Source organism: Tursiops truncatus, chromosome 15 (genome assembly GCF_011762595.2).
Source record: "Tursiops truncatus isolate mTurTru1 chromosome 15, mTurTru1.mat.Y, whole genome shotgun sequence".
Taxonomy (NCBI): Eukaryota; Metazoa; Chordata; class Mammalia; order Artiodactyla; family Delphinidae; genus Tursiops; species Tursiops truncatus.
Genome location: NC_047048.1, coordinates 37,614,111 through 37,637,199, shown reverse-complemented (window position 1 = coordinate 37,637,199; position 23,089 = coordinate 37,614,111). Strand labels below are relative to the sequence as shown.

The 23,089-nt window shown below is 62.4% G+C and overlaps 2 protein-coding genes across 6 annotated transcripts; one reads left to right on the top strand and one right to left on the bottom strand.

Annotated features, from left to right (window-relative positions):
• Positions 1–524: 524 nt before the first annotated feature.
• Positions 525–12,304, bottom strand: FBXL16 (F-box and leucine rich repeat protein 16). Of its 3 annotated transcripts, XM_073792536.1 has the most exons (6): positions 12,023–12,304; positions 4,631–5,286; positions 3,391–3,899; positions 2,936–3,020; positions 2,558–2,621; positions 525–2,288 (listed from the first exon to the last, which is right to left on the bottom strand). In XM_073792536.1, the coding sequence occupies exons 2-6, from the start codon at positions 5,270–5,272 to the stop codon at positions 2,140–2,142; spliced, it is 1,449 nt and encodes a 482-aa protein (XP_073648637.1). In that variant the 5' UTR covers positions 5,273–5,286; positions 12,023–12,304; the 3' UTR covers positions 525–2,139. The 3 variants fall into 3 exon arrangements, with proteins under 3 accessions (XP_073648637.1, XP_033695899.1, XP_073648638.1); XM_033840008.2 differs by lacking the exon at positions 12,023–12,304 and having other exon boundaries at positions 4,631–7,315; XM_073792537.1 differs by lacking the exons at positions 2,936–3,020; positions 12,023–12,304 and having other exon boundaries at positions 2,155–2,288; positions 4,631–7,316.
• Positions 12,305–17,707: 5,403 nt separating this feature from the next.
• METRN (meteorin, glial cell differentiation regulator) lies at positions 17,708–21,128 on the top strand. 3 transcript variants are annotated; one of them, XM_019925695.3, is made up of 4 exons: positions 17,708–18,989; positions 19,279–19,679; positions 20,586–20,645; positions 20,722–21,089. In XM_019925695.3, exons 1-4 carry the CDS (start codon positions 18,892–18,894, stop codon positions 21,036–21,038), a joined length of 876 nt encoding a protein of 291 aa, XP_019781254.2. In that variant the 5' UTR covers positions 17,708–18,891; the 3' UTR covers positions 21,039–21,089. The 3 variants fall into 3 exon arrangements, with proteins under 3 accessions (XP_019781254.2, XP_033695773.1, XP_033695774.1); XM_033839882.2 differs by lacking the exon at positions 17,708–18,989 and having other exon boundaries at positions 18,996–19,679; positions 20,722–21,128; XM_033839883.2 differs by lacking the exons at positions 17,708–18,989; positions 20,586–20,645 and having other exon boundaries at positions 18,996–19,679; positions 20,722–21,128.
• The last annotated feature ends 1,961 nt before the right edge of the window (positions 21,129–23,089 follow it).

Below are 23,089 nucleotides of genomic sequence, written 5' to 3'. Positions count from 1 at the left end.
TTTTTCCACGGACGTGGGACGGGGTTGGCTGGGGAGGTTCAGGCGGTAATGTGAGCGATGGTTCAGGTGGTAATGCAATCGATGGGGAGCGGCAGATGAAGCTTCGCTTGCTCGCCGGCCGCTCACCTTCTGCTGTGCAGTCGGGGGTGGGGGGGTGTTGTGGACCCGTTTTAGGATATCCCTGACCCATTCCTATCCTTAGTTACCCTGTGCCTGAAACAGGCCTCATTTTTGCCCTTCTAGAAGGATAGGCTAGATCCTAGATATTTTGGAGGGAATGTTATGTGTAATAATTTTAGTGTCTCTCCCCCTCTGAAGCAGTGAGAGGTTAGGGACCTTCTGTTGGTCGCTGCTGGGTTTCCAGTCTGGCACAGTGTTACCAGCCTCTGCACGTTTGTTGAAAGAACCAGTAAGTCTGATGAGTTGAGAGGTGCACAAAAATTCAGACTTGGGCCACTCAGGACAGTTACACCTTCCCCCCACCATGGCGTCATGACCTAAAACCAAATCAGACATGTGTTTTTACAACTTTTTTAATATATATTTTTATAAACAGGTCACGTGATAAAATAGCACAAGAAACACTTACCAAATATAAGGTTATATCTTCCGCATATACAGGAGAATGAGGTCGTATGTACAATAAGAAAATGATTTTAGGGGTTGGTTGGTTTTGTTTTCCTCTCTCCCCCTAATTTTTCCTCCTACAGTCGTTGGAAATATCACAGCTTCAGTTGCATTAATACTTTGGACAAATGGACAGCTGCCCCTCCCCACTAGGGAGCTGTGGGGAGGAGGGGCTGAAGAAACTGGCTCCTGACCACCTCAGCCCTGGAGCCTCTGGCCAGCGCTCCAGGGGCAGGGAAATCTTTGGGCTGTTGAACTGTTTCTCTTCAACAGCATCTCTCGCTCGCTCTTTCTCTCTCTCTCTCTCTCACTCTCTGGCTCTCTGGAAACTGGTTACTCTCTTCCAACCGGATGGGGGGGTGGGGGGAGTGTCCCAAGATTGGATGTGGGTGCTGTATATCCTGGGGCTCAAGGTTGGGATGGAAAGGGGTCCCAGCCCCCTCCTCAGTAATTGCCAAGATGTGCCAGCACCCCCGGGACCTCCCAATATCTTGGGATTGGACAGAACACGGTGAACCCATGTGGGCAAGTAGAAGTTTGGGAAGCTGGGGAGGGGTGTGAGGCTAGAAAGGAGCCCTCCCTCCTTTGGGTGTTGAGGGTGAGCTGGCCACTGGAAGATCGGAGCCGCTGGCTGGGGCCCCCTTTCCCAGCTTCCACCTGACGGATACCTGCCCTGGGTGAAGTGTGATGCTGAGGGGCCTGGGCCCAGCTGGCTACAGGGGCTGCGGGGCAGGGTCCAGCCAGGACTGCTCCCAAGGCCTGCAGGCCCAGATGGTCGCTCCAGCTTCAGGTCTCTCAAGGTAGCTCTACCACCCCTGGGTTGAGGTGGACTGGAGCCAGCTGGGCTAATGTTGATTATGCCAGGGTCACTGTCAGCCCAGCGGTCCCTCTCCTAATCCAGTTCTGCCCTAGCCTGGCCAGGGCCCAAGGACCTTAGGCCTGTGTATGGGGGTGGGACGAGCACGGCCTGTCTCACACAGCGGCAAAGAAGAGGGGAGGTCGCTGGGGTCAGGCTGGTATGAGGTGGGGGAAGGGCGGGTGGGACTTGGGCTCCTGGGCGGGCCATGGCTTTGGCGGCGGCCTGTTTCCCCTCGCACCCCTCGGAGGGCTCCAGGCGCGGTGCAGTGGAAAATGCGGGAAGCCCTAGGGTCTCTTCCGGGACCCCGTGTCCTGAGGGGACCCAGCTCCCCTCAATCCCCCTGGGCCCTGCCAGGGGTGGGGGGGACAGCGGGGAGACAGAGAGGAGTGTGGCGGGGAAGGCGGTAGGGGCGGCCGTCTGACGAGCTCAAAGCGCCCGCAGGACCGAGCCCCAGCCCCCCGCACCCAGCGGGCGGGCAAAGGATGGCTGCGGCTGTGGCGTGGTGGAGGGCGGGCGTGCAGTTGCGGGTGCGAGGGGCATGCACAAATTCCCCGAGCGTGCGTGCGTGCGCGGGGCTGGCCCGCCCACCGCCCTCCCTGCTCGAGGCGGGGCCGGGAGGAGAGCGAGGGGCCGAGAGGCGGGGAGGCCCTGCGCTACTCGACGACGAGGCAGCGGGGCAGGTGCTGCGAAAAGTACTTGAAGAGCTCGGGGGTAGCCCCAGGGCAGTTGGTCAGCTCCAGCTCCTCCAGCTCCTGCAGCTGCACCAGGCCCGACAGCCCGGTGGCGGTCAGCAGCGGGCAGCCTGCGTCGGGCGGGAGGCGGGGCGGCGGCTGAGTGGGCGCGGCCCGAGGGCTCCGGAGGGCGGGGCTGGGGGGAGGGAGCTCGGGGGCCGGGCAGGAGCAGGCCGGGCTAAACTTTGCCCGGCGTCTCCGCCTTCTGACTGGGACTTGGGACGCAGCGAGTCAGCACCAGGTATGGGTCTGCACAGGGGACCCGGCAGGGCTGGCGGAGTCGGACTAATGGGGGTGGGTGGTCACTGCCCAGGAGGACGGCGTGGGGGGGGGGTCTCACCTGCCAGAGACAAGAGACGCAAACTCCTCATGGCCAGGAGGTGCTTCAGCCCGAAGTCCTGCACCTGGGCGGGAAGGCGGGGCGAGTTAACTATTTCCGTTCGCGCCTCGAGGGAGCCCCACTCCTGGGGTCAGGCCATAGGGGGCAGGGGGTGGGTTCAAAACGGGGGTTCTCAGTTCCCCACGGAGTCGGTGAGGCCCTGGGGACTCTTTGCGCTTCGCTTACGTCGGCCGCTTGGGTGTGGAGGGATCCCAGACTTCATTACAGGATCTGAGCGGGCCGGGTGCAGGCCAGCGGCTTGTCTGGGTGGAGGCTTTCCCCGTGCCCCCCACCTCCCCTGCCTACTCCCCAATCTCTGGAGGCATGGAGGGCTGATACCTGGCAGCACCATCGCAGGTAGAGGCTGCGAAGGGACGACATGGTGGACAAATAGCTGAGGCCAGTGTCCGTAATGCGTACACACCTGTGGTCGCAACAGAAGGAGGCTGCCCACCTTCAAAACACCCGACCCCTTCCTCCTTTTCCCGAAGTGTCCCGGTCGTGAACTCCCCTCCTGCCCCAACATGCCCCGCCCTTTCCATAGCCCCGCCCCACCAGGCTCCGCCCCCACCTGACCCCTCGGTGGTATTCCCTACTGGCGGGACATAGCTCAGCCCTGCTCTCGTGTTATAGCCCACACTAGGCAGGCCTCTTATGAGGGCCCCGCCCCCCCTTGCTGCAGCCCTACTCTAGCTATAGGCCTGTCCACTAGTCCACTAGGCTCCCTGCTTAGAGGTCCGGCAGGCCTCGCCCAGCCCTGCCCTCCAAGGCCCCGGGGTGGGGGACGCGCACACCTGTCCAGCACGAGCTCCTCCAGGCGGTGCAGGTCGCAGGCCACGTACTCGAGCGCCATGTCGGTGATGCGTGGGCACCACGAGAGGTCGAGGCTGCGTAGCTTGCGCAGGTTCTCGGCCACAAGCTCGACACCATCGTCGGTGACCTTGGAGCAGCCAGAGAGGCTGAGTGCGGTGAGGTTGGGCAGGCTGTGCACCACGTTGACCACGCCGTGGTTGGTGATCTCCCAGCAGGAGAGCAGGCGCAGCGTGTGCGTGCTGTGGCCCTGGCGTGCCGTGAAGTAGGCCAGTGCTGTGTCCGTCACGTGGTAGGCCTGCAAGCTCAGCTCAGCCAGGTTGGGCAGCAGCTGAGAGATAGCCGCGATGGCGTCGTCGGCCACGTTGATGCAGTCGCTCACACTCAGCGAGGTGATGCGCGCGCTCAGGCTGGACCACAGCCCAGCTTCGGTGAAGTCGTTGCAGCCTGACAGCTCGAGGCGCACCACACCCTGCATCTGCTCCAGCATCACCTGAGGGCGGGCAGGCGCGGGGTCAGGGGGCCCCGACCTCCCCCTCGCCAGGGTGCAACCCTACCACGTTTTCCCCAGACACGCCCCTTCCCCCAGGGCGTGGTGAGGATGGTAGGAGACAGAGCAGAAGGAGCCCACCGAGGGGCAGGAAGCTGTGTTTTTAAGCGTGTATATGGTGTAAACATGCATCAAGCTGTATTCTGACAAGTGCACTTTACAGTGTGTTCGTTACACTTGAACAACATCTAAAAGAGGAGGCAGGGCACAGGGGGCCTGGGAGTCCAGGGCCTGGCCAGAGCAGGTGCTCAGAGCCATAGGTGTTAATGATGTGATGTTAAGAGTCCAGGTCCCGGGGAAGGGGCTGCCTCCACAGCTGCTCCTCTGACCTTTGCCCGTTTCTCCCACCTCCTCCAGCATCCTCCCTACCCAATGTGAGCTTCTTGGGCATGCATGGCCTCGCATTTAATTGACTGCTTTGCTGTTGCTGTCTTGAAATTCTTAGTCATCTTTGAACAAGGAACCCGAATTTTCATTTTGGTCCCCCAAATTATGTAGCCAGTCCTGCTCCCCCCACCCCAGAGCTACACTCCTCCTCAGGACACCGACCCCACCCTCGGCTGCTTTGCTGCTTGTGTGCCCAAGCTTCTTCCTACTCCCCCCACATGTGCTGAGTGGCTGCTGCCTGGCCCTGCCCCCCATCCCTGCCCTTCTGGGCCAGTGGTGGTGCGCACCTCCAGGCCGGCATCAGTGATGGTGGAGCGCTTGAGGCTCATGGCCTTGACACCCTTCTTGGAGAGGGCATAGTTGTCGATGAACTCACAGATGTCCAGGTCGGAGACACCGACCAGGCAGAAACCCTCAAAGCCACGTGCTGCGAAGCCCTGCAGGTTCACGAACTCCTTCTCACCTCCAGGCAGAACTGTGTAGAGCTCCTTGGCATGCAGCACAGGCGTGAGGCCTGCCCAGAACTTGGGCTGGTAGAGCACACGCCTCCAGGCCTTGCACACCTGGGCCAGCACGCACCTCTCGCAAGCTGAGAAGTACCAGAAGAGGCCATTGAGGATCTTCTCGTCTGTGGCCAGTGGCGGCCGCTCTACTGGGGGCCCGGGCACTGGGGCTAAGGCTGGTCCACCAAGGGGGAGCCCTGCCTGGGGGCACAGGCCCCCGGCCAGAGCAGCCCGGGGCGGTGGGGCAGCCAGGCTGGGTGGTGGGAGGGTGGGCGGGGGTGGCTGGCAGGGGCGGTTCTTGGCAGCCGGCGTGCCCTTGGTGATGCTGGCTGTGCCCAGGCCGTTCGGCTGGCCTGGCAGCTTCACCAGGCCATTGCGAGGCAAGCATGGAGGCTTGGGGTCGCCGTCGACGCCCGGGCTCGACATCTTCCTCGCTCGGTCTGCAGACAGTGTCCAGGAGAGAGGGTAGTGAGTCTGCTGCCAGGGCAGAACTGAACTCCTTTCCATCCATGGGCGTCCCCTCCCATGCCATTCCCAGAACCACCCAACAGAAAGGATCTGAGTGTAAGTCCCTCCCTCCCTGACTGAGCAGTTACAGGAAGGCAGGGCTGGTCATGACCACGACACTCCTTGAGCACCTACTGTATGCACTGAGCTCAACCTCCACCCACTCACAGAGCTTTTCAATACCTAGGCACTATGGCTCCCATTTTACAGATGACAGAACAGAGATGGAGGGACATTCGCCCATGACTGCTCCCTTTACCTTTGCTGCTCACCATCAATGTCTGCCAGGCCTGCCTCTGCTGGACAGGGGCTGGGGAACTGAGGGTTTGGGGCATTCTCTGGCCACTCCTCTATGGGGTGCCAGCGTAGCTGTCTGGAGTGGTTTGAGTAAGCCATCTGAGACTCACATACCAGCCTCTGAGAATCTCAGTGGCTACAGGAGGTTCTGTGGCTCAGAATCTACTGAGAGAAAGGGCAGGTGTCTTCCCAGGGTGCTTACCGTGATGCCAGCACAGTGAGCCCTGCACACAGACTGTTTCTTTAATCCTCCACTCAACCCACTGAGGACGATGACTGTACCCACTGTACAGATGAGGAAATCATGGCTGAGGCAGCATGAGTTGCTTGCCTGAGGTCATAGTAAGTGGTGGAGCCAAGACATGGACACTGAGCTGGCTGTGGAAGGCTATGTGTAGGGAGCTTCCCACAGGGTGGGGGCTGAGACCAACCCCCAGCTCCCCTCCTCAGGCCTCCAAGGCTGTGAATGGGTGGCAGAGGGCACTGGGCACAGACAACCTGGAGAGAAGGGGCAGCAGGACCCCCACAGCGCTACCATCTGTCCCACATTCTAGATCTCCTGCCCATCCCCACCTCAGACATTCAGCGAGGAGGCAGCATACCCAGTGGCTCACCCCACTCTGGCTATGTGGCTTTGGGGAGCCACTTCCTTCCCCAAACCTCACTTTCCTCACTTCAAAGCCTGGGAAGTGACGATACTGCCCCACGGGACAGCATGTGACAAGGACTACGTGCAGTGCATGGCTCATAGTGAGCTTGCTGGCCAAAGGGTGAGCGGACAGGAGACCCCAGGAGGGAGGGGAGCCAGTGGTCCTGCCCTGCTCTTCCCAGTACCACACCCTCCACTGGCGTCCAAGCCCTGGACAGGACAACACTTGCCAGTATTCCACACCTGGGGAGGGGGTGCATCCTGGGCTGGGTCCAAGGGTCTTACTGTAACATGTGGCCCTCATGGCTGCCAACCAGCTTTGGGTCCAAAGGCCTTCCTGCCCTGGTAGCCATGAACTTTCAGGCTGGCAGTCCACCCCAGGGCCTCCCTCCCCCGAGGAGGCTCCCACACCTTGGCTGCCCCTTCACTACAGCTCATGACCGGGTAGTAGCAGCCTCACACTGGCTGATACACGACATCCCTGACAACATTTGCTGAATGCCCACTGGGATAATTGTGTATTTCAACCTTACAGCAGCCTGGGTGGGGGGCACAGGGGAAAGCACTACTGTTACCACCGTTTTCAGATTAGGAACCGGAGGTTCCCAGGAGGTACAGTTGGCCCACAGTGGCAGGAGTGGCCTGACATGAGGGCTGCCCGATATCGCTTAATGCCAGTACATAGGAGGGGACCATCCTGGGACAGCAGTGCCTCATGGGGGACAGGATGAAGCCCACAATTGCCCCTGCCCCACTACTGGGGCCAGTGGAGAGGCTATCCTGGCAACTCCCTCCTGCGGTTTGTGCTGGGTACAGAGGGGTAGCCCCAGCCTGAATACCTTCTGTGTCCCCAGAGCAGGGCACGCCGGCTTTCTGCAGAGCAGGCGCGGCCGGCCTGACGCCCGGAGGCAGCACCATGGACAGCGCCCCTCCAGCCGCCTCGCGCGGGCTAGGAGGCCACGCCAGTCCCGGCCCGCTCCACCACGGACAGCGGCGGGGTGGGGTAGGGAGGGGTACGGCCCGGCAAACCCAGTTCAGCTGGAGCTGGGAGGGGCCCTGGAGGCTTGGGGTGTGGGGCGGGGGGAGGAGACGCCCGCTCGGCTAAGATCCGGAGGAGGAGGCGGCGGAGGCGGCACCAGGGGAGAAATAACTCAAGAGCAGTGCCGATTTAGGTTGAAAATTCGCCCAGCCATGGGTGTGCACGTGGAGCGCCTGAGTTGGGGGGATCACGTGTATGCCCCGGGCATCTGCGGGGCTCCCTTCCCGTCCCCCACAGGAGCTCACATTTGCATACACCCACAGTCCCATCCCCACCCTCCAGACCTCAGGGTGGAACTGGCCCATGGAAAAGAGTACACAGGAGGGAGGGGCCATGCCAAAGATGGCCCGCAGCAGCCTGTGAGGCGTGTCCAAGGCCTGACTGCCCCTCATCCCACACCCCATCCCCGGCCAGAAGGCACTGGTCAGCCTGTTGGTCAGCACCACCCCCCCATATATGCCCTGGGTTGGAGCTGCCTTCCCACAGAGGCGGCCCTGCTGCTCCCCAGCCTTGTCCACGGTCTTCCTGTGCTCCAGCTGCTCCTCATCCTTAAGCCTCTCACCCAGCCTGAGCCCTGGCTCTTTAGCTCAAAACTGGAAACAGCCACACATTAGCCCAGGGGTCAGGGCTTTGGGAGAATGCTCACTGTTCACTTTGGAAATGGGTCTGCCTGCCAGTTAGGCAAGAGGTCCCTGGGGGGCTGGGATGAGGGCCCCTCTGCCTGGCCCTGACCCTGGCCCCACCCCCCCAGCCAGACGGGTTGCAGAGCCTCCCACCTTCTTGGTACCTGCCCCCGCTGCCCCCAGTGGGGCTAGGAGGACCTGCTTGGATTTTCCTGCCAGGATGGGGCAGGGGCAGCTGCCAGTCCGCTGGGGACTACTTCCCCTTTAGGGATAAGCACGAGAAGCTAACGCCAGGAAAAGAGGCTTTTAAAATAAGATGGTCAGGCTTGCACTATTCTTAGCCTCAGCCCCTGGTGTGTTGTGTCTCTGTGTGGAGTGGAGTTCTGGGGGAGGCCTCCTCCTGGGATAGGCTGCAGGGGCTCGAGGGTCCTGGGTTCACCCCAGAAGGAGGGAGGTGATGGTCACTACTTTAGTTGTCTTGTCCTCATCAGCCTGAGCCAGAGCTGGATCAGGGTGCCACTTGGGAGAGCTAACCATGCCTCTGTGTTTCCCCAGCAGACTCATGTGAAGCATGGGGGGGTCCCAGGGGCTCGCGGGAGGACTCCAGACCTTGGTGGCTTCCAGGCTAAGGGTCTGCAGATTGCCATGCTGGGGCTTCATAAGGAGCTGCCTCTCCTGCAAGTCAGGTCACTGGGCCCCGAGACTCAGCAAGTCCACCTCACAGCCTCACTTCTAGCCCCTTTTCGTCCTGACCCTACAGTTCAGCCAGACCCTCTGTCCTGCATTCCTCCTCCCCTCCCCTCTCTGCCTGGGCACATGCTGGTCCCCCTGCTTGCTCAGTAGGCCTCCCTGCTCCGTAACCCTGCCAGCTCCTTCTCTTCCATCCTTCAGTGTGAGCACTGCCCCTGCCCCTCCCTGGGGGACCCCCAGCACCGGGGAAGCATAACCAGAGTCTCCGCCATCACGTGCATTATCATCACCGTCTACCTGTCTGCCTCTCCTTGGCTGGGGACTCCTTGAGGACAGACAGCGTGACTACTGAGTGGCCTCTGAGTGCTTGCTGAATGAAAAGAATGGCAGTCCATTTATCAGGGTCATGCAGAAAGGGGTGCAGCTGACAGAGGCCCAGGAGGCGGGATGGAAGGCAGTCAGTGGAGAAGCTGTAGCTCAGCTTGTCAGTTCTGGTGACAGAGGCCAGTGTCCATAGGGGAGGGAGGGGTTGGTGCCAGAGTCCCTGAGAAGGCTCCCAAGACCCTGGGGCTTGGGGTGGGCCTTGCCGTTATTCTGACCTTTGGGAAGAGGACGGCTCATGTTTCCTTTTTGACTGAGTTCCCCCCCCGCCCCGGGAGCTGCAGAGTTAAGGAAGCTGGATGCCTGTTCCCCATAATCTGGCCAGACCTGGGGGGCAGGGGACAGGAAGCACCAGAAGGGAGGGAAGCCTGGTCCTGCTCTGCTCTTCCCAGCACCACGTGCCCCCCCTTCCACCCAATGCTGGTCTGAGCCCATCAAACACTGCCTGACCACAAGTGGGGAGAGAGAGGCTCGGACAGTGAATTTTCAGAAGTTGTACAAAGCTGGGATTTGACCCCAAGACTCAGGCCAGGCATGGTGGTCCAGAGGGCAGCCCCGGGCCCCCACCAGCCTGCTGCTGCCTCCTTTCTCTGCTCTGTTCTGCTTCAGTCCCTGTGCCCTTCCAGCCTGGGTCCCTCCGCTGGGGTCTCTCCCAGCGTGCCCCTGTCATGCCCCTGTGCTCCTTCCAGAGGCTGCAAGCTGATGTCAACCACTGGCACACTCTTCTTTTAGATTGCTCATGCCCAGGAAATCCCCCACTCCTCATGGCCCTAAGCTCAGAGGTCTCTTCCTCCATCCCTGATACCCCCACGTAATGCAGTGTGCCCTGGATGCTGGGGGGCCCGGCCCCAGTAGAACCTGCACTGACCAGTTCTCCCTGCTAGCTGAAGACCATAGAGCTGGGCAGGGCATTGGTAGCCAGAAAAACTCACATCAGGTCGATCTGCAGTGCTGGCCCCAGGGGCTGGGGTGACAACTAGGATAGTTTGGGATTGGGGACACAGCGCAGGCTGACAAATTCCATGACAAGCCCTGTGACTCAGGCACATTCACATCCCTGCCACTTTGCACACGTCCTAGCAGCAGCGCTCCCCTCCCGCCCCCAGCTCGGAGATGCTTCTGGGGTGCGGGCTGCCCCACCCGTGCACTGGGGGCTCTGGGAAGGGAGCACGTGGGCCTCAGGAGAGACCTGAGTCGGTGCTCAGCAGACCAAGTCCTGAGGCCAAACTCAGGGCAGCTCAGCCATGTGGGGCCGGGTGCCTCGGGGGTGGGTGTTGGGCTTCAGTCCTCATCTTGGCCTCTCTGCTCTGAAGGACCTGAGCCCCACAGGGCCTAGGCCTGGGGCATCTAGTGCCTCAAACACTGCCAAGGGAAGGAATGTAGCTTGAGCCCACCCTCTGCAGCTGGTCTGGCTAAGGCCCCTCCCGGGCCACTGGTAAGGAAGGTTCTGGGCCACCCACTTACCCCATAGTGCTTCCTTTGCTGCCACCGTCGCTCTTCCCCTGAGCCAGCCCTCTGAGACGCAGCAGCAAGCTCCCACGTGTGACAAGATGGGGGCTGTGGAGAGCTGACAGCGCCAGCCAAGGAACCCCTTCCCCGACCTCCAGGTGAGGTGTCTCCCTGGCTGAGAAGGCCTGCCTGAGGCCCAGCTGTCTTGAGTGTCCCAGGTGCCCTGACCTCGGGGCCACTTGTTTCCTTTTGAGCAGTGGGAAACAGGACTCATGCAAGTGCCCTGGAAGCGGGTGTGAGCTGCAGGGTGGCATCTGTCCCATGAACCTCCCCAGCGTTAGAGGTGCCCATAGGCCTCCCAAGGCGAGGGGTGGTAGAGGTGGGGGAGCCAGGCCAGGCTGTGGACGCGGCAGGCACTGGGCCAGATGAATCCTGGGGTCCCTGAGGGCTGAACAGCCCTCCCTGCTCTGCCAGTGTTTATGACTGGGGCTTGAATTTCCCTCCTCCCCAGATAGCACTCGGTCCAGCCCTATGGCCACCTCCTGCCAAGCCAGTGGGTCTCCATCAGGCCTCTGCCCTGGCCTGTGGGACCCCAAACCTCTCAAGGTCCTGAGCTAGCTCAGGCCTTCTGCTCCAAGGCTGCTGTCCAGTATCTCTCAAAGGAGCCTGCTGGAAGAAAGGGCCCCATGCCCCACGTGGCCCCGGGGAGGCCTGAGCTGACCCTGGTCAGTGGGCCCTCGGAGGCGGCAGGTGAAGCAGCATGTAGTGTCTGCCCTCTCCGTGGAGGGAAGGCTTCCTGTGCAGAGGCTGGGAGGGGCTGGAGGAGTGGCCACTGGGCTCCAACAACCAGGCCTTCTCTCCTTCTGGGGTCATGGGTGGGGACTCTCCCCACCCACTCAAACTCCCAGAAGGACAAGACCCTCCCCCAGCAGTCTCAGGGTGCCCAGTTCTCCTTCTGGGGCCCTTCAGCCTTGGACATCGCCCAACCCCTCCTCCAGAGCCAGGCACGTGGCCAGCCCCCTCCCTTCGCCTCGTCTTCCCACTGTGGCAGCTCCAAACAGGGCCAGGTTCAGGTGTCCAGAGGCAGATCAGCCACCGGGCCACACGTTCACAAGCTCCTCCTGGAGTGTAATTGTATATAACACCTGTCTCACAGGGGCAGGGGCTAATGGTGCTGGGGTGGGGAGCCCAGAGTGCAGTGGGGTCCAGGACCTCACCCAGCCAACCCAACTGGGGTCCTGCAATTCGGCTTCCACAGGGGCACAGCACCGTGGCACCGACCCCCAGCCTTGGTCCAGTTGCCATGGGGATCGAGCCTCGACCAGGCCAGCCACTGGGGTGAAGGGCTGCGGGAAGGCCTGGCAGGGCTGGAGGCCCAGCTGCAGCAGCCAGGGAAGGGGCTGCGGTTACGTAAGCCCTCCGGGGGTGGCGGCGACGCTGTCCCAAGCCCCCTCCCCGCGTCGTCCTCATTGTGGCCTCCGCGGTGTTGTGGCCTGGCCCCCTACCCGCCCTGTAAGCCTGGCCCGGCACACACACCTTACCTGGGCCCGGGCTCCTGGCTCATGCCACGCTGTCCACCGGGCGTCCTCCCGTCATGGGGAGCCCGGCATGGGCACCGGCGAAGCGGGGAGGCGGCCGAGGTGCTGGTCTGGCAGGCAGGGCCCGGCCGCGCCCCGCGCCCGGCCTGGCCGGGCCCCCTCTGCCGCGCCTCGAAGAAGAGCTCCCGGGTGGGAGAGGATCGGCCGCCCCGAGCCTCCCACCAGGGAGGCTGAGGCTGTGCCCAGATAAATAAGGCCGCTTTGCAGGGAGCCGGGCGGGCGCCTCCTCCCTCCCCTCGCCCTCCTCCTCCCCGCCCTCCTCCTCTGCCCTCCTCCCCGCGCTCCTCCCCGGCCGCCGGCGGCGCCGCGCCCGCCCCCCGCCCGGCCTTACGCGCCGCTCCCTCGCGCGCCCCCGTTGCCGGTAGCCAATCCGGGTTGGCGAGCCCGGGCGGGGGCGCCGAGGATGCTGAGCCCCGCCGCGCCCTACCGCGCGCAGAGCGCGCTCCCGCGGCGGCGTGCACGGGCACGCGCCAGCCCGGACCTCACCCCCGCTTCCCCTCGCCGCGGGCGCCCGCACAATAACAAACCCTGGCGCACGGCGGGTCGGGGAGGGGAGAGGAGGGCAGGGGAGGGCGGGAGAGGGAGGAAGGCGAAGGAAGGGCCGGGCGCGCAAAGGGAGAGCCGGGTGGTGCGAGCCCTGCCTTTTGCGGAGCTGTGGGGACCCCGAATCCTGCGGGGCGGAGAGGACTCGAGCTTTTGGGCGCCGGCCGTCCGACCCTCCCCCTCCTGGCCCCTCTTGCGGAGCCGGTGGCCAGGCCCCCTGAGCGGCCCTCGCATCTCCCGCGCACCTGCGGGGTGCCAGGCCCAGGAACCTCCCTCAGTGAGGAGCGCAGTTGCACACCCGCAGAGCCGAGAAACAAGAGACCAGTAGATCATTTCAGAGAGTGACGAGTGCGGTGAACGTTCAAGAGGGTCACGTGATGGTGACCGCGCGAGGTTGGTGGTGGGAGTGGGGCTCCTGAAAACAAGACGCTTAAACTGAGTGCCCCAAGGGTGAGAGGGCAGACGAAGTTGTTCAGGAAGGGATGTGCAAAGGTCCTGAGGCCTAAGGAGCCAGGCAAGTTCCCTCTGGAATGGGTTGCAGGCCTCGGTGGTGGCAGCTCTATAGGGCAGGCTGGGTGGGGGGCAGTGGGGTCTGGCGGGAGGGTGTGGAGGGCTCTGTCTGGGCCACTGGGGATGCCAGGCCTCCCAGCAGGCTCAGGGCAGAGGACAGCGGCTAATATCGCCCATCCTGGGACCTCCTGGGAGTGGAGAAGGCAGAAGGACCAGGTGCAGGGAGAGCAAAGCTGGGTTTTCACACCAGGGAAAGAGCCTCAGGGCAGAGAGGCAGCACCCCCGCCCCCCAGAGCCTTAACAGAAAATGAAACCAGCTGTTGTTTGCAACATTTTGACAGGAAGCTGGACCCAGTGGGGCTGGTGTGAGGTGAGGGCAGTGGAGGGGGAGCAGCCTGGCCTGTCCCTGGCTGGTTTGGGGGGTGCCACTCTGGCTGTGTGTGGGACACCGGTGGGGGTGAAGGCAGCTCTTCTGTGTGGCAGGGACTTAAGAGTCACCATCCTGCTGACACTGATCAAAGGGGGAGGCTTGGTGGGACAGGCAGGGAGTGCGTGAAGACTTCGGGGTGACCGGGAGAGTGTTGTCTGACCCATCGGGTAACGTCCAGTGTGTGCTCAGCCTCCACCCCGTGAGAGCATGCGTGGGTCGGCATGGACCCCGATGTGGACAGCGCCCTGACTGGTAGGCAGGACTTCACTTTGCACTTTGAGGGGCTCTTGCCCCCCAGCAGTGCCAGGGCCCCAGGCAGAGAGCAAGTTATGCCCTCAAAGGGGCCTGAGAGGCCACCTGCCTTGGGAGAATCTGAGCGAAGAGCTCTTGCTCAGAGGGACATGCGTACTCTGTGGGGGCCTCCTGAACACCTGTGCCCTGCTCACCTCTGCCCCCACCTGTTCTCCCAGGTGCAGGGGGGTCACTTTACAGTGCAGATGCGGTCCCCATGCTCCCAGGGCTCCCTCTGCTCTTTGCTGAAGCCTGCAAAGCCCTGAGTCTCTGGCACTGCCAGCCCACAGCCTTGCCCTGTACCTGGCCTCTTGCTCTTGGAGTCTCAGCTACACTGGCCTCCCTCTAGGGCCAGGAGGGCACCATGTCCCTCACCTAGATCATCCCCTCACCTGGAGCACCCCTCATCTGGAGCATCCCCTCACCTGGAGCATCCCCTCACTTGGAGTACCTTCACCCCTCAACTGGAGCACCCCTTGTCTTGATGCCTAGGCATGGAGGAGTCTCCCCAGTCCAGGCAGCAAGGGCTTTCCAGCTCTGGAGCATGAGGGGGTGAGGATCTGAGACCTTGGAAGGCTATGAGAGAGGGAGCCACTGTCACATCAGGGAGTGGGGCTTCTCACCATGGAGGTCACCCTCATGGCTCTGGAGGCCTGGGGCAGTGGCTCTAAAACTCCCTGAAGCTCCTCACAGGAGGTCCTCAGGCCTTTCCTTGGGAGTTCTGGGGTGATACGTGTGCCCTGGAACCACATGCCTGGGCCCAAATCTCCTCTCTGTGGATGGGGCCTCAGACAAGTAGTTCCCTGCCTGGAAAATGAGTCTGGGGTCCAAGGGGTTGCCCTGAAGATCCTAGTGCAGCACAGGTGGTGAGAGCCTCGTGCTCCCTAGTGATTAGGCCGGCTCTGAAGCTTCCTGCTCTGAAGCTGCGGGGCCACATGGACACTGGGCCCCTCACTGCCTCTGCTCCCCACCCAGAGGCAGGAGCCCCGAGAGTGCCTGGGGAGGGAACCATGTGGGGTGGGAAGGCCACAAGTGTGTTTGCCAGTCCTCACCACCGAAGCCAGATGGGCGCCCACAGAAGTGAGAACCTCGCAGCGTGGGGTGGCCCTGGCAGCTGTGGGTGGCGGGCGGTGGGCAGCAGGCCTCTCTGCTGCTTCTAGCTTCTGCTTCCTGCCTTCCCTCCTCCTGGGACGCAGGCCCGACTCACCAGGGGCAGGGGGGTGGAGCAGCCGGGGCTGAGGATGACTCAGGGCCCAGCTGTCACCATGGCAACCCTGTTGCCTAGCAATGGCGGTCTCCCAGTAACGTCTCCTAGCAATGGGATATTTTCCCGGGCCCTGGCTGGAGCCTGGCAGTTATTTTTAGCTCAGCTGCAAATCAGTCTGCAGCTGCGTTTTTGGCTCCTAGAGAAGATGCAAGGTGTATGTGGGGCGGGGAGGGGGGTGGATTTCTCATCAAGGGAGGAAACTTGTCATGTGTCCCAAGGTACAGGCTCATAGGTGGGCAAGGCCAGATTCCACCTGGGAGTGGAGGTGGGGGTGTGTGCAGGTGAAGCGGAACCAGCTCAGGCTGCCGGGAAGAGTTGGCAGATATGACTGTCTCCCTGATGGGGTCTCTGGGAGGGCTGGTCACTCCAGCACCCTAGGGCTCCCTAGGTCAGGCTGGTCAGGAGCATTCCAGGCCAGTGTTCATGGTGGGCACCACTGGAGCGTGTCACTTGGTGGCAGCTTCCTGGCACCCTTGGCTCTCAGTTGTGGGAACTGTCCCCGTTGTCCTTTGCTCCCATGCTCCCAGCCCCCGCAAGGGGTGCAGCGCCCTGCCCTGGGCCAACTAGAGCACACATTCAAGAGGTCCTGGCTGCAGGGGCCTGGGCGGCCACAGACTCAGCTCGGGGCAAGGCTGAGCTGGCCTCTGCTTAGCCCCCATTTCTCCCTCTCCCCCACTTCTGCTGAAATGGGAGCCCAAGTGGGAAGTCTTGGACAATTGGGAGAACTTGACCCTTTTGGGCTTTCTCACCATTTCCTCAAGAGCTAGGCTCACTGTCCCCTCGAAGCCAAGTTCCACCTCCCACTGGCCAGCTTCCTGTCCCTGGTTGGCCCTAAGCTCCATCCAGACCTGGGGCACTCTTCCCATCCCTCCACCCCCATTGCCTCTGTCTGGCCTTTGTGTTGCTCCCACCGGCCCGGGACCAGCCCAGCGCCCCCCTCGGTCACATGTGCTCCTCATCTGTGCCCCTTACCCTGTGGGGTTGCCTCCCCTGCTGGAGGGCAGGGCTCACTTGGACTGCTCCTTGTCCCAGCATCTGCTCCAGTCCTCTGCCAGGACTTGGGTTTTGAGTGGAAATGCAGAGAGGCCCATTTTGGAGGGTCAGGGCACTGAAGGGTCTGGAGCTGGGGGCACTCCAAAGGCTGAAGGAGCCTCCAAACTGAGCACAGATGTTGAGGGAGTTACCTGAGATTTGGGGTATCATTCATCGATCCATGCACTCACTCTCCAGGTTATTTACTGAGCATGTCTGCTCCGGCACCAGCAGCAAGCAAGGCCAGGCGTGGCCTTCTGGGCGCCCTGTCTTGTGGGTGGCAGACCTCCAATGGCTTATGCCACTGGGTGCTTCAGGGAAGCACCCACAGGGCGTGGGGCCAGGAGCTGTGAGGAGAGGCAGCCTTCTGTGGTCTTCTGTGGGTGACAGCATCACCATTGGGCCCCTTGAAGAATCAGCTGCGGCAGAAGGCAGGGGAAGCCTGGTGTTGAGGGGGCCACAGCTCAGTCCTTTCCAGACTAGGTCACCCTTTAGGAACCCCTTCCAGGCACCCACGGACACTAGCCCATTTTCCGGGGGAGGAGGAGGGTGGGGAGCCAGGGGCCCCAGACTGGTGGGAGGTGGGGCTGAGGCTGACTCCTCACACTGCCACCAGAGGGCGCCTGGAGCCCACTGTCCGCCTCCCAGGCCTGTGCAAGAGCAGTCAGGGCCCCAGTGACCCGCCAGAAGTGGACCCACTGTCTCAGCAAGGGCAGCTGATGGGGGTGCCCGCTCCCTTCCTTCTAGTGGGGCCTCTTTTGCCTTCTATGTGCCCAGCGCCAGGCCCTGTGTACCCCTTTTTAAATTTGTAATTGGGTAAAATACACATAAAACTTACCATCTTAACCATGTCTAAGTGTGCAGGAGTGTCAAGTACAGTCACACTGTTGTGCAGCCGTCACCACCATCCCCAGGACGTTTTCAGTCTCCCAGACTGAAGACTCTGTCCCCATTAAACACCAACTCCCCATCCCCCTGCCCCTGGCAACCTTCATTCTAATTTTTCTCTATGAATTTGGCTATTTTAGGTACTTCAAATGAATAGACTTATATTTGTCCTTTTGTGATTGGCTTATTTCACTGAACATAATGTCTTCTAGGTTCATCCATGTTGTAGCATGTGGCAGAATTTCCTTCCTTTTTAACCAGAATAATATTCCACGGTATGGATAGACCCCATTTTGTCTACCCATCATCTGTCAATGGATACTTGGCTTGTGTCCACCTTTGGGCTATCGTGATTGATGGCTGGTTCCCACCGCACCTTGCCCAGGGCAAGGGGCCAGCTGAGCCCTGAGGATGCCTTGCCCCTCTTTGGCCCTGAAGGGCCCTGGAGCCAGGGGAGGGGGCAGTGGTACGCTCAGTCTGGCAGCGGCTCCAATGCCTCCCTTCACCTTGGCGCCATCTGCCTTCATCTGTCAGCCTGCACTTCTGGCCCAGGGCAGCAGGAGGGCTGGGGTGGGGGGACAGTGGGGTAAAGACTTCACATCCGGGCTTCCCTGGTGGCGCAGTGGTTAAGAATCCGCCTGCCAATGCAGGGGACACGGGTTTAAGCCCTGGTTAGGGAAGATCCCACGTGCCACGGAGCAACTAAGCCTGTGCGCCACAACTACTGAGCCTGCACTCTAGAGCCCGCGAGCCACAACTACTGGGCTCGTGTGCCACAACTGAAACCCACGTGCCTAGAGCCTGTGTTCTGCAACAAGAGAAGCCCGCCACCACAATGAAAAGTAGCTCCCGCTCGCTGCAACTAGAGAAAACCCGCGCACAGCAACAAAGACCCAAATACAGCCAAAAAAAAAAAACACAAAAAAAACCCTTCACACCCACAGGCGGCAGAGAGTCTATGTCAGCTAAAGCTTTCAGTGATCTCAAGGGTTCCAGTGTGAGGTTGGAGTCCTGGGTTTGTGCCTAAGGCCTCTGTAATCTGACCCCACGGTTTCACCAGGCTCTTGGGTCCCATCCACCAGGTCCACACCTCAGGGCCTTGGCCAAGGCTGTCTGCTCCTCCCCATTGTCTGGCATTCTCTCCAGTCGCCATCTGACAACCTACTGCCCACCTCCTCCCTAGCCTACACATTGGCATTGGGGGCGGGGTTTCCTCTATGAGAGTGGGCCCCGTTTCAGCTTGTCCCGACCTACTAGGGGCTTGATTCTGGGGCTCAGGGCTGTCCTTGCTCCTGCTTTTCCACGGTGCCTGCAGCCCCAGTGCCTGGACTCTCATCGCTGGGTTACCGCGTGGCCTGTGGGAAGTCACCAGGGCCAGGTTAGGGAGAGATGGGGGATGGAAGCCTAGGTACCAGTCTTGGAGAGAGCCACCCAGATGAACTCCCCTCCCCCAGAGGTTCCAGTGGGCACCACCCCCACCCTGGCCAAGGGCTTGGAGGACAGTGGCCCGACCAGGACTGCAAGCAAGGCGAGGCTGGAGGCGGGGGTTGGCGGGGGAAGTAGGGGGGTACCTCGAGGAGGTGACACTGAACACGTCCGGCCGTGGAGCCCCCTCCCCAGCGCCTCCTGGGCCACGGGCTGGTCCGCCCACCCCCGAGAGCGCCGCTGCAATTGGTGGAAAGTTCGGGCACCGCGGCGCGATTGGCTGCTCGGCCCGCCCACTGCCTCCCGGCAGCTTCCAGGCTCCCGGCCGGGTGGGCGGCCGGCAGGCGCGGGCGGTGGGGGCTGCGCGGGGCCGGGGCCAACGCCCCCCGGCTGCTCCCGCCGCGCCCCCGCGCGTCCCCGCGCGCCATGCCGCCCCCGGCGCTGCTCTGCGCCCTTTGCTTCGGCCTCTTGGCCACGGCCGCCCGCGCCGGCTACTCGGAGGACCGCTGCAGCTGGAGGGGCAGGTACGAGCCCCACTGGACCCCCGCGCGGGTCAACCCCCTGGGACTCTGCGCACCCCTTAGGAGGGGGCTGGAAGATGTGTCGCCAGCCCTTTGGGATGGGGGCGCTCCGTCCCGGCACCGAATCCTTGCCCTCCCCGCCCCCCGCCGAGTCCCAGAACGCTGGGCCTCAGTTTCCTCTCCACAAAGTGGACGCAGCTGTTGATGGCTGCGGGGAGAGGGTGCAGCGGAAGCGGGCTGGCCGGGTGTGGACGCCGGCCGCCCGCCTCAGCACCGACCCTCCGGTCCGCAGCGGCCTGACCCAGGAGCCCGGCAGCGTGGGACAGCTCGCCCTGGCCTGTGCGGAGGGCGGGATCGAGTGGCTGTACCCGGCCGGGGCGCTGCGCCTCACCCTGGGCGGCTCCGACCCCGGCGTGCGGCCCGGCATCGCCTGCCTGCGGCCGGCGCGGCCCTTCGCAGGCGCCCAAGTCTTCGCGGAGCGGGCGGGCGGCGTGCTGGAGCTGCTGCTGGCCGAGGGCCCAGGCCCGGCCGGGGGCCGATGCGTGCGCTGGGGTCCCCGCGAGCGCCGGGCCCTCTTCCTGCAGGCCACCCCGCATCCCGACATCAGCCGTCGCGTGGCCTCCTTCCGTTTCGAACTGCGGGAGGACGGGCGTCCAGAGCTGCCTCCGCAGGCCCACGGCCTCAGTGCGGATGGTGAGTGCAGGCCTGGGTGGGGACAGGTGGGAGTCGGGAAGTCGCTTCCTGGCCTCGCTGGGTGGGAACCTGCCTGTCCTCCCCACTGCATAGAGGGAGAAACCGAGGCAGCCTGTCAAAGGCACACAGCTAGTGAGTAGCAGCGCCAGGACAGGTGGGGGGGAGGGGCAATCCCTCACCTTGCGGGTTAGGGAAATTGCTGACAGAGGGCAGAATCCCGGAAGGGGAGGCCGGGCAGGGCAACCCGGGCCCCTGGTCCCTGAAGGGTTGGGGGAGGGGATGACGGCCAAAGCTGTCCAGGGCTCCCTGGCCCAGCGGTGACCTCCCTCCCCTCCCCCAGCCCAATACAACAGAAGTCCACTGTGAGCCCGGTCACCATGGAGATGCAGCCCCGCCTCCCGGCAGGGCACCAGGCCCAGCTTTTTGCTCTCCTGGAGCTTGGAGCCTAACCTCACAGGGGATGGGGGGTCTCTGCTCTGTCTCCTGACCCTCGAATCCACCATAACCTCCTGCCACGTGGGCTGGGCCGGTGACTTTGGGCCCCAGGAAGCAGCTCTGGGAGACCAAGGGTGCTGGTGCTGCCTGTGAGATGGGTGTTCAAGAGCATGTGCCTCGTGCACCCAGACCCTTGAGCTCCAGCTCGGTGGGTCTTTGTGCCTGCATGTTGGGCACAGCCCCCAGGCCCATGTCTGTGCACGTGTGTGATGCATGCACGAGCCTGCAGTGTCACCCCAAGTACAGGGTGTCTTCAGGGTGTGTACACATGGTCCCTGAGACCCCCAGTTGCCATCAGGCCCTTAGGGGGGTCTGGTAGCTTGCCCTCTCTATCCTGTGTCCAGCTGGGGAAGGGCTCGGGTAGTCCTGGAGAGGTCAGGGCTGCCACTCATGACCTCCCCTGCATGCCAGGTGCCTGCAGACCCTGCAGTGATGCCGAGCTCCTCTTGGCCGTGTGCACCAGTGACTTTGGTGAGTGTCCCTGCTGTGGGGCGAGCCAGGGGCCTGCCCTCCCCTGAATGCCACTGTCCAACATGTGTCCCCACAGTGGTCCATGGAACCATCCACGGGGTTGCCCATGACACAGAGCTGCAGGAGTCTGTCATCACCGTGGCCGCCGCCCGTGTCCTCCGCCAGACATTGCCGCTGTTCCGGGTGGGGGGCCCTGGGGGCCAGGCGCAGGCCTCCATTCGCACCCCACTGCACTGCGGCGTCCACCCTGGCCCTGGCACCTTCCTCTTCATGGGCTGGAGCCGCTTCGGTGAGGCCTGGCTGGGCTGTGCACCCCGCTTCCAGGAATTCAGCCGTGCCTACACGGCTGCCCATGCTGACCACCTCCACCCCTGTGAGGTGGTGCTGGACTGAGGGGCCTGGGAGCAGGGTGCTGGGGAGGGGCGGGTAGGAGGGTGGGGGGGTGACCTCCAGATGGCATCACAGTACCAACTGCTTCCGAGGTAACAGCAATAACCAATAAGAACGCAGCTTGCATTAGCCAATTTGCATCGGGTGCTCGTGCCTGAGCCCAGCCCTGGGCCTGCCTCACTTCATTTTATTCTCCCACAGCCCCGGGCACTGCCCAGTTACCGCTTCACAGAGCCAGAGACTGAGGCTCTGGGGCAGTGGTGCCATGTCTAAGGCCACCCAGCCCACGCCCTGGAGAGGGGCTGCTGCTGGGTGGGGGCATGCAGGGACCCCCACTCACGTCACCCTCAGCTCTGCTGCCCCCAATGCCAGGTGATTCCACTTCTCAGAGTGGGAGTGGAAAAGGGGCCATAACACCCAAGGTCTGAGGTGGTTGGAGGCCTTTGTAGGGGGAGGCAGGCGACACCACTCCCAACCTGAGGGAAGGGGCTGCAATCTGGCGGGCCACCGACTTCCCCGCGTGGTTCGCTGCAAGCCCAGCAGAGTCATCCTGGCCCCACTCTGCCCCTGGGGCAGAATGGGCCCCTCTGTCCACAGGCCCCTGCAACGTGCCCAGCATCCTGACAGCTGTGGGGTCTCTTCTGCAGGGTCCTGCTTGTTGCCCATTTCTAGTGGGCGGGGGCACACAATGGGGTCTCTAAGGACCGTTTCCCGCCGCTGGCCTCATTGTCGCTGCCCCCGCCTTCCTCTCCAGCCTCAGCCACATAAAGGGCCAGCGCGGTCTGGACAAAGCTGACGGCCCTGAGGCTGAAAGGCCCCAGGATGGGGGTGCACGTGGGACTACTGAGCCCAGAGGGAGCTGATTCTGCTGACCCAGACCCATAGCTCCTGGGAAAGAGGGCCACAGCTCAGATCTGGTGGGGTGCCTGGGCTGAGCCCCAGAAACAACTTCCCATCTCTGCCTGGCAGCCCTCACTGGAGAAGGGGCCCTGCCATCCTGCAGGCAGGAACTGAGGCTGGGAGAGGAACAAGGATACACAGGGCCACTTCTGCCAGATTCGGCTGATATAGGTACCTCATGTTGCCACGCCCTGTGTGAACACTGCATCACTCCAGTGGCTGCCCTGGAGTTTCCGTGGGGCAGGCTGTCTAAGGCTACACTCGTGTCGGGTACGCACTCCTTTCACTTGGACGGGCCATTTGCTGTGGGGACTGGTGAGAATTGTGGGTGGGAGCACAGTCATCCTGGATGGTAGGCTCCCCTGGGCTCCTTCCACCTTCTGCTGTTCCTGAGGCTCCTTGCTGTGCCCTTTCGCGTCCCCAAACTCAAACCGGCACCCATGGATTGTTCAGAGCTCAGGCACCAGACCTCTCCTCTCCACGCACATTCCGACATTCCCTCATTGGAGAACTGGGCCAGTCTTCTGGCTTTAAATACGATCAACGTGCTGATGACCCCACATTTGGATCTCCAGCGTGGACCTCTCTCCTGGACTGCAGACCCTTGTATTCCTGTTTCCCCCTCCCCCCACCAGGGAGTATCTCAGTAAAGACCAGAGGAGGAGGAGGTGAGTGTGCTCTCCTGTCATCCTCCTCTTCATCTTGGGAGGCTTTTGCACTGCCCATGCAGACCCCGACCTGAGGAGTGTTTCGCCTCCAGCGCTGAGAAGCACCTCACCCTTGGCTCTTGCCCTAATTCTCTGGCCAGCTCCCCACAGCCTTGTTTGGACAGAGGCCCATGGCCACACGCAGTGTGGTCACTGTGGACTACCTTTGGGACCATCTGTCCAGAAAAATGTAGGGCATCTTCTCTGGGCTGGGCCCTAGGCTGGACACTGGCCTCTGCCCACCTGCCCCAGGAAGCGCCTCCTATGCACACACCCTCCTCCAGAGAAAGTGTTGGCTTTGCAACCAGCAAAAGGAGCAGAAAGGGCAGAAGTGGGTGTGGCTGACAGGGTCAGAGGAGCCCCAGGGTGCTCTGGGAGGAGCCTGGAAGGCTTGGGCCAGGGGCTTCATGCCTGCTCACAGGGGAGTGGCCAAGGGGAAACGGTGTG

Bases quoted from the DNA above. Each gene is read 5' to 3' on its own strand.
- METRN (XM_033839882.2), top strand. From the start codon at position 19,064: ATGTGTCGCCAGCCCTTTGGGATGGGGGCGCTCCGTCCCGGCACCGAA. The intron at 19,680-20,585 runs GTGAGTGCAGGC...CCTGCATGCCAG, and splicing joins CCACGGCCTCAGTGCGGATG to GTGCCTGCAGACCCTGCAGT. The intron at 20,646-20,721 runs GTGAGTGTCCCT...GTGTCCCCACAG, and splicing joins CGTGTGCACCAGTGACTTTG to TGGTCCATGGAACCATCCAC.
- FBXL16 (XM_033840008.2), bottom strand. From the start codon at position 5,353: ATGGAAAGGAGTTCAGTTCTGCCCTGGCAGCAGACTCACTACCCTCTC. The intron at 3,900-4,630 runs GTGCGCACCACC...GCCCGCCCTCAG, and splicing joins TCACTGATGCCGGCCTGGAG to GTGATGCTGGAGCAGATGCA. The intron at 2,622-2,935 runs GTATCAGCCCTC...CTTCCCGCCCAG, and splicing joins ACCTGCGATGGTGCTGCCAG to GTGCAGGACTTCGGGCTGAA.